General features: G+C 42.8%; 1 protein-coding gene across 1 annotated transcript in view; it reads left to right on the top strand.

Moving 5' to 3' along the window:
• Window positions 1-17,126, top strand: part of LOC147747134 (cytochrome P450 4B1-like) — a 244,526-nt gene that overhangs the window by 105,733 nt on the left and 121,667 nt on the right. The window contains exon 9 of the mRNA XM_086952391.1: window positions 6,894-7,027. Within this exon, the coding sequence (XP_086808517.1) occupies window positions 6,894-7,027 (134 nt within the window). The remainder of the gene's footprint in view (window positions 1-6,893; window positions 7,028-17,126) is intronic.

Raw genomic sequence — 17,126 nt, 5'->3', positions numbered from 1 at the left:
TCCAACGGTTCGGGCTGTAGTAGTGTTCAAAATCCCTATGGGAATTATCATGGTAAGCCCACCTTTTTTGGCCCCCTTGTCCTTTTTTCTCGGCCCATGCTTGACGGATCGCCCAAAAACTTTCCATGCATATCAAGACGCACGGGGGCATTTTATTGGAGAGGTTAGTGAAGATTGCATGCCTGTTGTGTGAGGCATGGGGTTTTGTCCTAACCATAACTTGCAAATTATGGTCGTTTTTTATTTTAATTTGTAATTATAACAGTTCTTCAACCAGGGCAAATGAAATTATGTGATTTTGAGGCTGTCATGTTATATTATGGATTTACCTAATTTCCACATTGCCCATCACCTGCTGCATAATCTTCATAAAGTCCCTAGTTCAAATGGATGAAAAGTTACTAAAAACTTGGTGACAAATGTTGCACTTGCAGTGAAAGTCCCTTTGGAAGGTTTGGCTGGACGTCTTTCTGTTGCTTATTGCTGTATTTGGATGTTAAATTTCAGATACGCTACCTATACCCAGCCAGTGTCAAGAAGTGTAAAAGTAACAAAATAATAAAGTAATACTATTGCAAAATGTAGCACATTACGCTGCATAATTTACTGCTTCTTGCCACATACAACCTCACTTGCTTGGGTGGGCCAAGTGCCTGCTACAAGAAAGGAGCCAAATCATATTGTGGAGACATCAAAATAATCTATCACAATACGACCTGGTTTTGCAAGGGAGTCGCCTGAGTTTTTGGTCCTGGGCTTGGTGACCATCTCGGGAAACCTACCAAACCGAGACATTTCTGAAAACAAAACACCCAGGGGAGTACAGGGAGGTGTGGCCTGCGTGGATCCCCTATGTTTTTGGGAAACCTACTAAGCCAGCATAAAGGTCCTATCACCCACCGTTCCCCCGGTTTCCAGAGTAAAATGATACCTCGCATGTGTGGGTAGGCCAAGGTCCTGTGCCTGGAAGGGGTACAAACATAGGGTATTAGGGGATAGTACAGCGAGCTCTAAGCTCTAATACTTTATATGTGCGTTTTTAGGCTAACTCTGCATTGGACACCAACATTAATCATTTTTATCGGGAGACCAAGGGGTATGTTGGTGGTAGGACATTTGTGCTGGTGTGGTGATCCAACATAGAAATGTAAGGAAAAATTATTTTTTTCCGGATAAATTTGAGGTTTGCAGAGAGTTCTGGGTAGGAAAAAATCGGGACTTTTACACAAACCATACCTCCCTGGACTCCCCTGGGTGTACAGCTTTTAGAAAGGTTGGGTTAGGTAGGTTTCCCTAGATTGCCGCCGAGCTGAGGACCAAAGAAAAAGGTGACACCTTGCAAAACTAGGTCGATTTGTGATAGGTAATTTTGATGTCTTCACAAATACGTTTTGGGCCCTTTCCTGCTGCGGGTACTTTTCCCACTCACACAAGTGAGGTACCATTTTACTGGGAGACTTGGGGTAATCTTGGGTGGTAGGAAATTAGTGTCAGCCTTGGTATCCCACAACTTTGAGGTTTGCATGGGATTCTGGGTAGGAACTGTTGGGTGATCCAAGCAAGCCATACCTCTCCTGGACTCCTCCTGGTGTCTAGTTTTCAGAAATCTCTGAGTTAGGTAGGTTTCTCTAGATGGCCACCAAGCCCGGGACTAAATACCCAGGTGACCCCCTTGCAAAACCAGGTTGAAATGTGATAGATAATTTTGATGTCTCCACATACATTTTGGGTCCTACCCTGCCACAGTCACTAGGCCTACCCCCACAAGTGAGGTACCATTTTTATCTGGAGACTTCAGGGAATGCTGGATGGATAGAAGTGTGTGGCGTCCTACAGATCCATCACAGAAATGTGAGGAAAATGTCTTTTGTTTGAGGTTTACAAGGAATTCTGGGTAGCAGAACCTGGTGTGAGACACACACGTCCCTCCATCCTGGATTCCTCTGGGTGTCTAGTTTGGAAAAATGTACAGGTTTTCTAGGTTTTCCCTAAGTGCCAGCTGAGCTTGGGTCTAAAATCCACAGCTAGGTACATTGCTAAAAAAGGGTCAGTTTTCATAGGATAAATATGATGTGCCCACATTGCGTTTAGTGGCGTTTCCTGTTGCGGGCACCTAGGCCTACCTGCACAAGTGTGGTACCATTTTTATCGGGAGACTTAAAGGAATACAGAATTGTAGAACAAATGTTATTACCAATTGACCTTCTATGCATTTTTTCCATCCAAATGTAAGACCATGTTTAAAAAAGATGTCATTTTGAAAAATGTCCTCTAATTCACATGCTAGTATGGGTACCCACAGTTTCGGAGATGTGCAAATAACTACTGCTTCTAAACTCTATATTTTGTTCTCCTTTCGGAAATACATAGGTGTCCTTGATGCCTACATTTTGCTCTTTATATTTTACCAAATGAATTGCTGTATACCCAGTACACAGTGAAAGATCTTTGCAAGGTGTAGCTCAGGTTTTGGCTCTGGGTATCTCAGGTTCTTGGTGAACCTACAAGCCCTATATATCATCACAACCACAAATGGTCCAGCGGGTAACGGTATATTGCTTAAAATAATATTCCTATACTAATACCTAAAAGACGTTCAGGTGAAAACGCTGGCACAAATGGCTGTTTTTTTAACTCAATTTCAATAAATTATTTATTTCAACAGTTAGGGCCAGATGTACGACAGTTTGTAGCATGCGCAAACTGGTTTTAGACCCGTTTGGGCATGCTAAAAGCCTTGGGCCCATGTTCAAAACGTATTTTGCAACTCCCTAATAAATTAGCGACTCGCAAAATAGGTTTTGCGACTTGCTATTAGGAAGGGGCGTTCCCTTCCTAATAGCGACTCATGAGGCATGAATGAATGTTTTGTGACCGCAATTGTGGTCGCAAAACACTCACAAATTACCACCTACTTCAAGTAGGCGGTAATGCAATCGCAAATGGGAAGGGGTCCCAAGGGGACCCCTTCCCCTTTGCAAATGCATGACAACTTTTTTTAAGGGCAGGCAGTGGTCCCAGGGACCACTGCATGACCTTAAAAATTGAAACGAAAAAGTTTCATTTTTATTTTTTTAAATGCATCCCATTTTTCGTTAAGGAAAACAGGCTGTATTTTTTTTTAAAAAGGGCTTTATTTAAAAGCAGTCCCAGACATGGTGGTCTGCTTAACGGAATGGTCAATAAAGCAGTGTTACCATCTTAAATCCCACTCATTCTTGTTCTCTCCACTAAAGAAAAGAAACATGAATTTCATCATATATAGCATGAGCCTAAAACTTTAATCAGGCCTTTTCTTGGTGTGGTGTGAATCAGTTCAGTAGATTTTGAGAAATTAGATTGAGAAACATGTAGCAGTGGGCTTGAAAGGGCTAAGAGTTTTAGGGGCATATTAACAGGGAACAGGGAAAATTAACGCTAAGGGCGCTTAGCGTTAATTTTGTTAACGCCCGCTATCGCTGGATAATATCGCCTGGTTATCGCGTTATTAACAACACTAACCACCTAGGCAATAAAAAATCCAGCGATAGCGGCGTTTTGGGAGGTTATCTCTGGTAATGCAGCGATAAAACTACAAGGATAGGGATATCCTTGTTGATAGCCCATGGTGGACTTAGCCATGTAGTCCACCTCCCATAGGATTACATGGATAAGTCTGAAAATTAGCAGATGTAAAAAAGCAGCATTAACCGTGATTACCGTTGCTTTGTTTGTCCCTAACAGGGTGTCCCAGGGTGAGGTGAGACTTAGGGATCGGGCTAGACTCTTCTAACGGAGGACTGACTCGGGAAGCACGATCTAATGAAGCAAAGGCAGAGAAATTATATAGGCTTTTAAGTGAAGGTTTTATTTGGGTAGAAGTCTTTCTCCTCCGGCTGGTAATTCGTTCTCTGGCGAACGCTGTTGAACCAAACACTGTTGTGCGAGGGGGATCCAGCTTGCCTCGGGATCTTGTCAGTTCGTCCCACGGGGTCAGGAGTCGCCGTATGTAAAGAAAGAGACAAAGGACGTATTAGGAACGGGTTTTGGGACCTGCAGATTGTAGGACCGGGAGTGAGGGAAACCTGTGCCAAAGTGCATATGTACAAGCAAGGACCTTGGGGCAGTGCTCGTGAGGGACAGGGAATGTATGGGAAGAGAGCTTTACAAGGGGCTTTACAAATGTACAGTTTACTTGCTAGGTTGGACTCGGTGTCCCATCCAGCCCGCCACTCTGCCCCGTACCTGTTGGAGCCACGCTCCTCCCGTGGGAACGTGGCGGGGCGATGCGTTAGTCCTTTGGCCTCCTTCTCCTCGCTGTTTCTGCACCCTCCTCCGCTGTCTTCTCTCCTCGCCTCCAGGGAAATGCCGTCCGTCGCTTCCTGGTTCCGGCCCCCTTTTGACGCTGGCATGACTCTCCAGAGGGGCGGGGTTTCGTCTGCGGGATCCGTCTCGTTAAAGGGACAGGTTTCTATTCCTTCCGCGTTCGGCCACCAGTAGTCGGGGTCTCCATTCTCCCACTCCTCGTCTTCTTCATGACCAGGCTGCTGTTGAGAGGGAACAGAGGTATGTGAAATCCTGGGGGCAGACCACCAGTCCGGAGTGTGATCCCCCATTATGGGACCCTCCTTATCACCCAGGGGGCCCGCTCTGTCACACAGGGTTAGCGTGAAGCTTGATAATAGGAGAAATGTTGCTTAGCGACATTTTTCCTATTATTTTGCTCTGGAACGCCCAGAGATGCAAAGGGAAGAGTAGTGAAAAAGGTTGCTAACATGCGATTTTGCATGCTAGCACCCTGTTGTTGATAGGGTGAGAATTTTATCTCCGCTTCTTTGGCTTTTAAAGCCAAAAAAGCAGAGATAAAGCCCTTGTTAATATGCCCCATAGTTATCTGGACAGGTAGTCGACAGACAATCCTCGAACCAGGGTGTGCTTACTGTTGGTGGACCTAAATGAAAAAACTAAAAGCTCCGCCATTGGACAAAGAACTCTTTTATCTTGTCATCTACTTCAGATCTGTGGACGCAATGTTGGGTCCCCAAATCCTAAAATAGGGTTAATGAGCCCTTAATTTCTTTATTAATCTACAAGTTTAGGCCAAAGGCCAAGCCCTGCCACTGAATCCTCTCTGCACCTGGGTAAAGAGTGATGGATGCAGGGCTTGACCGAAGGAGAGATCCTATGGCCAATCTCTTTTGAACATTGCTGATGGAATAAAACCAGAACTTTACTGAGGGGAGTGTTTTTATTTGGTGTAAATCTAATCAGTAATTTTTGAGAAATTAGAGTTAAACTGTTTAAATTAGCTTTAAAGGATTAGAATATAACGGTACCTAGAATGTTAATTCTCAGAGTTCCATGAATCCAGTTTCACGGATGTAACATTAAAAAATATTAAAATCTGACAGAAAAGGGATATTTCTCCTGTTGTCCATTCAGGTAGGTGAACAAACATGTATTCATTGAATCAAAGCTAGCTGAAACATCAGAAAAATGTTACAGACGTGATTACTCAATCACATGCATCGTGTCAAAAAATAAAAATAAAAGGGAGCATAAAGGAGCCGGGTAAGTACACCATCACCCTCCAGACTCATTAGAGGATTCCAAAGGGAGAACCTGCCACAGTGAATGCATTTCCAAAAAAATATAAAGCTCAGATGTTGAAGCAGGTTTCGTAACCCCTGAACCCTAGCTACCTTAATGGACATGTTGGTCCTTTCTCGGGTTCTGCCCATCCTCAACAAGAGACCCACAAACCCCAATGGAGGCCTATCAAAGCTCCATGAAGCTTGCCGCAGGTTCACAGTCCATGGCCATGAAGCTTGCCATGGGTTCACAAGCCCTTCCATAAAACCGATCAACCCTTTAAAAATTAATTTAAAAACAAAAAAAGCATGGCAAAAGAGGGAATATTTTCCAGTCGCGTGTTGGGCAGTGTCACTTCCCTGCTGCATACAACAGCGAATGTTAAGCAGTGGGGAGCAGTCCTCCCACGGAGCGTTGGGTGCAGAGCCTTGCCTTCGTCCAAGCCCTGCAACCAACTACCACTGGACACGGTCAAAGGCCACAAAGAGGGTTTGGCCACCCATGGTGGGGTGACTCTTGATTGTGGTATATGAGCAAAATTTTAAATCACTGAAAAACAGAGGTTTAAGAGAAATTATGGTTAACTTTGGTTGTAATAACTAAACATTGGTTGGAAAATTAATATGGACTGAAATAAACAGTTAAAGTGCATTTTTGGGTTAAGAATTAAAAGAGAAAACTCTTAAATGTTCAAGTTTTGGCTAGGCTGCTGTTCATATTTCACACAGCAGCCATGCCAACCATAATTCACGCACCTAATGCAATGCTCATGATCTCACAATATTTATACCAATAAATAACACCTAAACACAAAATGAAGTTAGCTAACAGCACACACTTAAACCACTAAAATATTACATTCTTAGTCACCTCTTTGATAGTGTTAAGGATAATGTCATTGGTAACGACATCTGTAAGAATAGTTACAACATTTGTAAATGCATCTCACATCAAGAGTGACGTCATGAGCATTCCATTGGTTGCATAGCTGTTGTGCAAGATAAGGAGTGCTGAGGTAATCATAACTCTCGAATTTCAGCAGGTTGGCAAACTGAAACCTTTACAGATCATATTTTAAGGTTATCAAGAAATTGTATGAATGTGTGTAAAAGAAATACAGAAAGTCAGGCTGTTGATTTACATATATTAAAAAGTTTGATAGACAGCAATTGCAGGCTCCTTTTGGAAAAGAATGAGCCATCTCTGTGTGAGGCAATGTAAGTAATTCAGTATTTTATACGCTACTCAGTCACGCTTTAAAAATAATTTCGCATTCTTTAACATGGACCACAATTTTCCAGTCACAGTACCATCTATTTCAGGGATGATCTTGGTAAGATGACTTACACCACTATGTGCATCAAGGAGTGCCTTCGCCTCTATCCACCAGTACCTGGCATCGCGCGAAGTCTATCCAAACCAATGACATTTTTTGACGGACGGACATTGCCAGAAGGTATGAATTTCATTTAAAGTAAAAACCAGTGTAAATATTTTCTCATGGAAGCATGATAGAGCCATCCCTAAGTTAATACAAGAACAAGGGTCAGTTAAGACGACACTCCACCTAACATCACGCATTTCCTATTCCAAGTCCCTTTAATAGATCTTCAACGGGGAAGAGCACCAGAAAGCTTTTAGGGCCTGATTTAGATCTGGGCAGACGGGTTACTCCGTTACAATTGTGACTGATATCCTATACGCCTAAATATCAATCCCATGGGAGATATTGGGATTTTTTATTTCGTTGGACAGAATATCCATCACGGTTGTGATGGAGGAACCCATCCGCCAAGATCTAAATCAAGCCCTTAGTTCCTTCAGGGTTGTGTGCTGCAGCAGAACCCCTCTACTCTGCAGCCTATTTCAGTGTCAGTTCGGCATCCTTGATTTTAGTTGTACAGGCTTTCGGGTTGTAGCTGGTATCTTTTTGGCTGATAAAGGACACAAAGGTTATAGTTGTAATGCTGCCACTTTATAGCTGTCAGTGAAATACACCGTTTTTGGATTCCTCCTATTTCTAAAAACTCTCCGAGACCAAAGTCTGATGTGCTCCATCACAAGGTTCACTCATTTGGGGTTTCCTATAAATAAAGAGGGCATACATTTTATGTAGTGCAGTTTACAGAGTATTTTTGTGGACCAGAAATGTAAACGATGTTATACTACACGACAAAGGACAAAAAAACAAACAAGCATGATGCAGCGATGAAAGCTTCTTAGCAAAAATTACCTCTGGTTTCAACTTTTTTGAGTTGTGTTGTTGTAGGTAAACAGTTCCAGTCACTCCAAGGTAGGAAAGCAGGTCTCAAGCAGCTGGGCGGTCCTCTGAGGGTGCAAGGCAGGTTTCAGGCAGCAGGTCAGACCTAATGGTGTAGCATGGCAGTCCTCTGAAGTGCATGAAATGGGGGAGAAGGAGGATAAGGACTAGGTCGCCTTCCAAGAATGTATAACCAGACAAAAACCCAAAGTGTTGGGTTCGGAGACCTAGTTCGTGGTTTAGGGTTACTGGCCACTGTGGTCAGAAAAAAACCCTAAAGAAAGAAAAAAATGTTTCTTTCTTGAGTCCCCTCACTAACGAGGGTTTTCCCATGGTGACATGCTTCATCATTGGGGCCATCCCAGCTCTCTACGAACTGGGGCATGCTACGACTTGCGAAGTTACGTAGGAGCACTTTTTGGAAGACTATGAATTGAAGAGTGGGTCTAAGGGTCCCATTTTTATACCTGACACCAGCTTTGAAGTGGAAGAAACGTCTGGAGTTTTTCACCAACAGGGCACATGTAATGTAAATGTAATGTATACTTGTAAAGCGCACTGTTGCCAGCCGGCGTCCTGGCGCTGTATAACGCTGGGAAACCCGTCCTGGCTTTCCCTGTGGGATGGTCCCTGCTGGGAATCCCCAAGGTGGAGCCAGGCATCCCCGGCGTTGATGGGGCCGTTGTGGCGATTAGGCAAGCTAATGCCCAGAGTTGCCGAGTGGGACCCCTGGTTAGAGTAGGCACCGAGGCGAGAATTATCGAGTCCGCAGACCCTGGTCCACGACCCTGCCGCGTCGGGAATCGAACCCTGGTCCCGGGCCGATTTCTGCTTCCAGGTCTGCCACCTCTAACCAGTGAGCCACACCACTCAGATGACTGGCTGTCGCGTTCTCCTGTACGCTCAGATTATTACCCCAATCTACGCCCTCCTCTGCAACGAAGTTGCCTGCTGGTTCTAACTGCCTGGATTCCTGCTCCAGTTCGATTCTGTTGTATTTCCTCAGTGCGACTCTCACTCAAGCATACTGCTCCTGGCTTGTAAGATGGGCAATGCCTCAGAAAGGCAAAAAAGAGTAAAGCAAAGATCCAGTGAATCAACCTGCGGAGTCCGGTCCTGTGGGGTTGATAGAAATGGCTCCATCACCACAGCTATACATGCTAAACCCGGCTCAAAACTAAATGCCATTGCAGATGTGAGCAGTCAAGCTATAGGGGTGGAAAATTTCATGAAAAGTGATAAAAAGTTTAACACGAAAGAAGCCAGAAGATATCATGGAGAAATTGAAGAAAGAAGCATCTACGACAGGTTGACACAGCAGAGAGGCACATGGATAAATCAACATTTTAAGGATAGCTAAGGATAACTAATAGCTAAGAGTTATATTAAGGGCTCTTGTTCTAGTGCATATGCATATCATATGGAGGCTTCTTATCTTAGAGCCAGATTTGTATTTTATAATCCTCTCAGAAAGTTCATATCCGCTTACAGACTTGGCAGCGATTCCCAGAATGCAACGCACAAGAGCTTATCTGGGCTCAGTTGCATGGAAGCAGCTACCTCTTGAGTGGCGAGTAGTGAGTGATATTGCAGTGTTCAAGATAAGCGATAAACGTGGCTTATTGTGCAGGATTAACTTTTGTCATTCACCTTCCGAATTATGCTTTTCAATCCAAAAGCAAAAGAAACAGATGCTGAACAATGCAAACATTCACCCCCAGTCACTAAGATCTGGGTTTAATTCATCGTTCTTTTGCTCACCACACCACCCCAGTTTGGACCCAGCTATATGCAGATCAGTCTTGACCCTGTTCCTCCTGGGAAGAGTCCAGCCCAAATGCCAAGTCGGGTCGTCCCTGGACCGGAAACAAGCATCCTGGGACCTGTTTCGGGGCATCACCCTTCATCAGCCAGGCTAGCTTGACTCCATTGGCATGGAGAGCAAAGGACCCACGTCTGGGCATACCCGTCCCACTCGGGGTGACAAATTAAAAAAGAACAGTTGATTGACAGAATGCAGAACAATGTCATACATTCACCCCACATGATAAGGGTGGGCATGCCTCACAATAGTGACAAAAAAAGTTTGTGAGTTTTTCACTACCAGGACATAAAAAACGTAAAAGTACATGCCCAACCATTTAATTACAATGAACACTGTCCTATGTGCTGTCTAAGGCCTACCTTGGGGGTGACGTACATTTTAAAAAAGGTAAGTTCAAGCTTGGCAAGGCGATTAGCTTTCAAAGTCGAATTGGCAGTTTGAAACTGCATACAGGCTGCAATTACAGGTCTGAGTCATGTTTTAGGAAGATACTCAAGCAGATGACACAAGAGTGCTACAAGCTACATGAGTAGCATTTAGTTTACCAGCCCTGGGTATATGTTATACCACTCTGCTATGGTCTAATAAGTTAAACAAATATACCAGTTAGGTGTAAGCCAATCTTACTATATTTTAGTGAGTGAGCAAAAGCACTTTAGCACTGGATAACAGTAGCGACTTTGCTCGCAGGTGCAGGGGCAGGTGCGAGGGGTTTTGGGGGGTTGGATTAGCGGGAGGATCATGGGGTGTCGAGGGGAAATACAAAAATAAAAGAAATAAAATCAAATGTACCTTTCCGCTTGGTCCAGCGTCTTCTCTGCTCCTGCTCTCCTGCCTCCAACAGTAACAGGAAGCAGGCTGCCAGGCTCCCTCCACTAAGCAAACCACAACGCTGCAAGCAGCGTTGTGATTGGTCGGGACGGCGCCCAGTTAGGGGCTAGTGGGATGGGCATGTTCGCATTGCAACCTACATGGAGAAGAGCAAAGTGCACATGCCGGGCGCAAGAGGGCCGATCAAACAGTTTTTGCACACTCAGGAGTGGGCAAACCACTCCTCCCCTGCCCTGCTCAAAGAACAGCCCACCTGCCTGCATTGCGCAAAGCAAAGCAAACATAAAATGACTAAAAATGATTACCATTTTATGTTTTGGCTTTCTCGCACTGCAAGAAAGCTATGGGGCGACGCTCCTCCGCCCGAGTGGAGGAGACGCTCCTACTGGTTAGCGCACAAAGTCCTAAGGCCAACTAAAAACAAGTAATACAAAAATAGGAGGGGAGAAGGTAACACGTTTGGGGGAAGAGCACCCTAGGCTGACAGGTCTAACAATGAAGAATTTCAATCAGAAGTGAAAGGCAATTAAAAAACAAGTCAAAGCTTAAATGTTGAATAACATATTCTTTAAAGGATTGAGTTAGCCATGTCTCTCTGAATTCATCCCACAGCAATAGAAACTTAATGTAAACCAAATCCAGTCAACAAATCAAACTTAGTACTCTTTATCCATCTAAAGTCTTCAAATAGTCTAATTTGTGTGTATTCTCAGTTTCCTAAAGCTTTAGGGATGGTTATGTAGAAGATTATTGTGGGTTTATATTTTTATGCATCATTAAGAATTTGCAGAATGTATTTCCACACTATATTGAACATGTATTCACTGATATTATACTATTACTTTTGAGAAAAAGTATTTATGTTGTAGAAAATGCAGTTTTCTACTATGTATTTACTGTGCCGCAAATCAGGTACAAATGCCATCTTTTCTCAAATGGAAGTCAACTCTGTCACTCATGTTCTTCCACTCCCTGCACTTTCTGCAGTAGATCGTCAATCAATGTTTATTTCAACTGTTATTCTGCTCTTGATGAACTTTCCCCAGCTCAGTCACAAACCCGGAACATCACCAAGGTCCTTCTGTTGGTTCACTGTGCCCTATTCATTCATATAACATTTAACTGTTTTGTTATAGCATCTCTGGATGACATAGGCATAGAGAATATTAAATAATTGTTCATATAGTAGGATTTTGCTTAGGTATTAAGGCAATATGATGTTTATTTCTTGTGTGCCCAGATTTGCTGACAAAATTATGCATTTGCACACACCACTGTGAGGCTGCAAATACTGTAATTTCATGTTGGAAAATAATATATGAAAAGCCTTGATTTTTATGGGGAGTCAGAAGACTTTCCTGTTCTACTAAGGATACTTTCCACTCCTTTCCTGATTTGGTGGCCCACTAGGCACTTGAAATAATTTCAGATTTTGGATTTCTGTGTATAACTGCTACATTGAGAACCCTTAAGTCATTGACTCTGTACTGCTTAATTAAAAATTTGTAATAAAACCCTTTAAATGTTTTACTAATTTAGAACTCAGTTATTTAGTGGGCCCATGTATGATGAGCAAGTGTACTTTTTGAAGTAAAAATAGTGCTCCATGCATTAGAAAGCAAGCAGTCGGAGGAGAAGGTAAAATCATACACCAACAGCATGAGGTTTATAGTCCTTTTGGTGGGAGCAACGACAGGATTTGTGTATTTGATTAAGTATTGGTGCTGTCAACACAGGCCTAAAAATTCTCTGAAAGAAGGCAAGGCGTGACGGAGGCCCCAAAGGCATATGTGCTCTGCATTCCATGAACAGGTGTGGCATTGGTAACAAGGATTTCATGTTGTAGAACGTTGTAGGCGTGTTTGTGGTACGTTGGTCCCTGACTGCAGGTCATGAGGTACGCTGAAACACAGCAGTCTTGGTGCCAATTTTATTAACGTCTTCACAGGACATAAGCGTATGGTCATCGAGGGACTGGTTTACAAACAGTTGTGAACTTTGCTAATTATTTCTTGTTCTCAAAAGCCTCAGGTGTATATATATATATATATATATATATATATATATATATATACAGCAACGCTCCCAAGAGTGCCACAGACCGCAGCACCCTCTCAGAGAAAAACGGACACCAAGTCAGGTAGCGAGTGCAGCAGTGTCTTCTTTATTTTATTTTATTTTTTCATGTGTAGCAGGAGTGCCACGATCCGGACGCGTTTCGGCGACCCTGTCGCATTGCTCACCAGATACAAAGTGTTTGCCATCACACACAAAATTTTAAAAAAGGCAAACCACCAATCAAAACACTTGCTCCCATACCATGTGACCACAAATTATGCCTCATAGAAATAGACAACAGACTTCATCTGGGTGAGTCATCTACCATAATTGACAAATTTGTAGCATTAATACTATCTGTACAAATACATAAATATGCTCCTAGGTATGTTCAAAAGAACAATTACCCTGATCACTTTTGTAAATAGACATACACAGCCTATAACAGTACAAATACATGTTGTTCTACCCATGTCACTAATACGCTTAAAATAATAAATATTACAAAATATGTCGATATAAAAAGCAATGAACAACTGGCCTATTATTTGCATAGTGCAATGTCGTGGCTCAACACCAGTAATGTGATCATCATGGACATACCTATTCATAACATCCATCATCGCCAATGTATCATGTGGGAGCATAATAATTGTCACTGGTTTAAAAAAAGGAAAAAGTGCTGTTGTGCCAATAAAGTGCAATGTGTAAAAAATTCTATATGTGCAAAAAAGTTTTAAAATACAGGCTCCCCAGCCGGGGAAACCTGTTGGGGAAAGGACAGTTTCAATAGGAACAGATTATTTAACAGTTTTCACATAAGTACCATTGACCAGAGTCAGGGGATAAAGTGACTTGTGCATGATAATTCCACGATGTGCAAAATTGGGCATAGATAAATAAATTATTATTAATCATATCTCAATACAAAAAATGGCGCCAATAAATATATATATATATATATTCACTGAAAAAACCATAGGTTTCACACCAGTTATAGTTAGGAATTAGCATTTGAAAAACCTACGAAATTCACTGAAAAAACCAGAGGTTTCACACCAGTTATAGTTAGCTGGAAATTTTACTGACATAAAACCATTGAAATTCCCATGTTATAGTTAGTTGGACTCACTATAACTTGCGCGCCTGCAATGCACTGCTGATGACGTCACATATTACATCACTCATGACATGGTCAGTGACATCACTCATGACATCACTGATGACACCATCCAGTGAATGTGTGCCTTTCTGAGAAATTAATATGTTTTATTTATGTATATGTAAAGGTCGATGGAAGAATAAATGTTTAAATAAGTGTCTAAATGATTTTGTTTTAAAAAAAATTGATTGGTTAACTGGCTTATTAAGTGTATCTTAGTGAATACATATATTAGCGAGTAACTTTTAAATATTGAAATATATGTATCAGTGTTTCACTTTGTGTATAAGTGGCTGCATGGGTTGGTGACTGACTCACTGTTTGTATGTGTTTTGAAGACACCATATGTGTAGGATTGTAAGGGTGGATGAGTGTGTATATGTTTGTGTTAGTGAGTGAATGACTGTCTCACTAGTGTCTTTATTAGTAACGATATATGTTTTATTCTAGTATATGTGAGTATTGATGTATATAAGTAAGTATACATGAATGAGAGAGATTGTAAGAGTTCCTGTTTAAATAATTATGTGTTTCTTTAAGTGATTGTTTATGAGAGTAAGTATGTGTAAGTTTCCTTAGAAGTAATGTGCTAGTCTGTGTATACTTGTATATGCAAATAAATGGATGTTCAATAGTTCATTTGCATGTGTGACTTTGGCGTCGTTAGACGAATGTTCATGAAACTCTTCCATAGAAAGGTCTATCTAGATCAGCTCCTACCCTGAAAGGTTGAGGGTGATTCGTCAAGCGGGGGCTAAGAAAAAAGGTGGGATCCCAAAAAGTGTTTTCTTCATGTTAATTTCCATAGGATATTTTATTACAGGATACAGCCCGAACTGCTAAGCGGAATTACACCAAACTTGGCAAAAAGGTAGAGCTTGGTTCAGAAAGCGACCTTTTTCAAAATGGTGTAAATCCGTTCAGTAGTTGTTGAAAAATTCAAATAATAAAAGTCAAAAAATCAATTTCCCATAGGAAACTTTAGCCAATGCTACAGCCCAAACTGCTGAATGGAATTACACCAAATTTAGCAAAAAGGTAGTGCTTGATTCAGGAAGCGACTTTTTTTTTAAATGGTGTAAATCCGTTCAGTAGTTGCTAAGAAATTAAAAAAATAAAAGTTTCAATATCTGAGGCATCACTGTGATTGGCTGCCACACTCAAAACCAGGAAGTGTTGGCCGCCTTGTTGTGACTTTGTAGAACCAAGTCACAAGAAAACAGTTGAAAAAGGTTAAAAAAAAAGACGAAAAGAGGGCAGGGTAGAAACACCCTGACCCCTAGTCCTGCTCAGGGGGTCCTACAAAAACCCCCAGGCTCAATTGTTTTTGCGTGTTGGGTGCGCGAATCCCTATGAAAAAATAAAACAAAAATGAAGCGGGGGCTCCCCCACATTTAAATGAGCCCTTGGGTGGGCCAGGTTCCGTGGGCAGTCCTATATTTATATTGCGGGGGACAGTAAATTAGGTGCGTGAGGGCACACGACCCTCCCGCAGCCCCAGGGACTGACTCCGCCCCGGGCTTGTTTTGTAATTATTGGGGGCCTCCGAGCCCCGAGAAACACCACCCCCGGGGCTTTAATTAAATATGCAGGCCCCAGAAGCCCCGGGGGCCACCACCTCCCTGGGGCTTTGAAAATAGAGGGAGGGGTGCTGGGCGGCCCTCCGCCTGGAACCCTGGATGGCCCTGGGGACCGGCACCCCCCAGGGCAGGCCCCTGCAATTTCCCGGGGAGCCCACCCCAGGACATTGTTGTTTTCTATGACCTTGTCATAGCAAACCCTGGTTTGCTTCGTTGAAGCGAGAGGAGGTCTACCTGCTCTCGCTTCAATGAAGGAAAGCAGGATTGCTTTTGGGCAAGGGGAGCTGCATCTTAGCAGCTACCCTTACCTAAAAGCAATGCTGGCTCCGGCAGGAGGCGGGGAGCCGTTGGGACCGTAGGGGCATTGGGGCTCCGCTCATGGTCCCTAACAGAAAGGCCAGGCCCCAGTGGGTGGGGTCCCTGGGGCCAGAAGTGGCCTGGGATGGGGGCCATGTGGCCCCCTCCCCTTTAAAAAAAAATGGAGATGTGGGCATGCCTCGGGGGATGGGGTCCCAGAGGCAAATGTAAATTAATGAAAGTGAACATTTTTTTTCCCCCAAAAACTTGGAGTGGCGACTCTAGCTTGGCTTTCAGGGCCGCTCCCTAAGTTGAACACGAAGGGTGCACTGCTTTCAGGGCGTCCCTCTAGTGTGAACACAAATGGTGTGCAGCTCTCAGTGCGGCCCCCTAATGTGAACACGAAGGGTGCACAGCTACCAGCGTGGATCCTTGTGTGAACGCGATGGGTGCGCGGCTCTCTAGTGTGAATGGGATGGTTGCACGGCTCTCAGCACGGCCCCCTAGTGTGAACGCGATGGGTGCGCGACTCAAAGCATAAATGATTTTAAAGAAAATTGTAAAGCTAAGTTATATGTTGTAAAGCTAAGTTATATGTTGGGTTACTAGGTTACACGGCCCCCTAGTGTGAACGCGATGGGTGCGCGACTCAAAGCATAAATGATTTTAAAGAAAATTGTAAAGCTAAGTTATATGTTGGGTTACTAGGTGTCTCTAAAAATAGCTCTTGTTTTTATTGGGAGATTTTTGTAGCTACATGTAAGTGCTGATGCAGAGCTTTAGGTTGTTGAGAAGGACTCTGTTTCCCTTATCTGTGAAGTGTACACCATCACTCCTGTAGATGCCATCCATATCAAAACGCAGATTGTTGTGGTATATGGAGCTCATCCTATGGTTTATGAGATAAGCAGAAACAGCTTTATTTCAATTTTTTCTAGCTTTCTCAATTTGTGGACATAATTGATTAGACCACTTCCATTTCTGTCTTTGGAATATGTTAGAGTATAAAAAGACAGTTTGGGGGAAAAGCAACATCCATTCTGCAATGGTGTCCTTCATTAGGCATCAGTTGATGCTACTTTAATCCTCTTTGTCCAATCCATTTATTGTTCACATTTGGTAAAGCTAGATATTTGTCAATACCTCTGTGTTCAGCATACATTGCGCACCAAAAAACATAGCTGTGTCCCACAATCCACACTCTAAGCATCTTGAAGGGAAGTCTGGATGCACTGAAAAGATGTCTGTAGCTGAAGTAGGCCGTTAGTAGAATGAGGGGTATCTAAAATGGTGGATAAGAAGCAGTTTTTGAAAAAGAAGAGGAATGGTTGGTTGTACAGTGAAAAATAGGGTGCATGTTTCTGTCTTTAAATAGCATGTTTCTTATTGGTTAGTAAAACATGTTTGAAATGTACAGTAGATAAAGAAAGCTCATATTTTGTAAAGTCAACCACACCTACTGTTTGTATTTGCAACATTGTGTGGGGAATTATGCTGAACCTGTGAACTGTGAGTTCAGTTGAGTGTTCCATGAACTGTTAC

The sequence above is a fragment of the Lissotriton vulgaris genome, chromosome 1_1, assembly GCF_964263255.1.
Source record: "Lissotriton vulgaris chromosome 1_1, aLisVul1.2, whole genome shotgun sequence".
Classification (NCBI taxonomy): domain Eukaryota; kingdom Metazoa; phylum Chordata; class Amphibia; order Caudata; family Salamandridae; genus Lissotriton; species Lissotriton vulgaris.
Note: the sequence above shows the minus strand (reverse complement) of the source record. Positions and strands in the feature narration are given on the sequence as shown.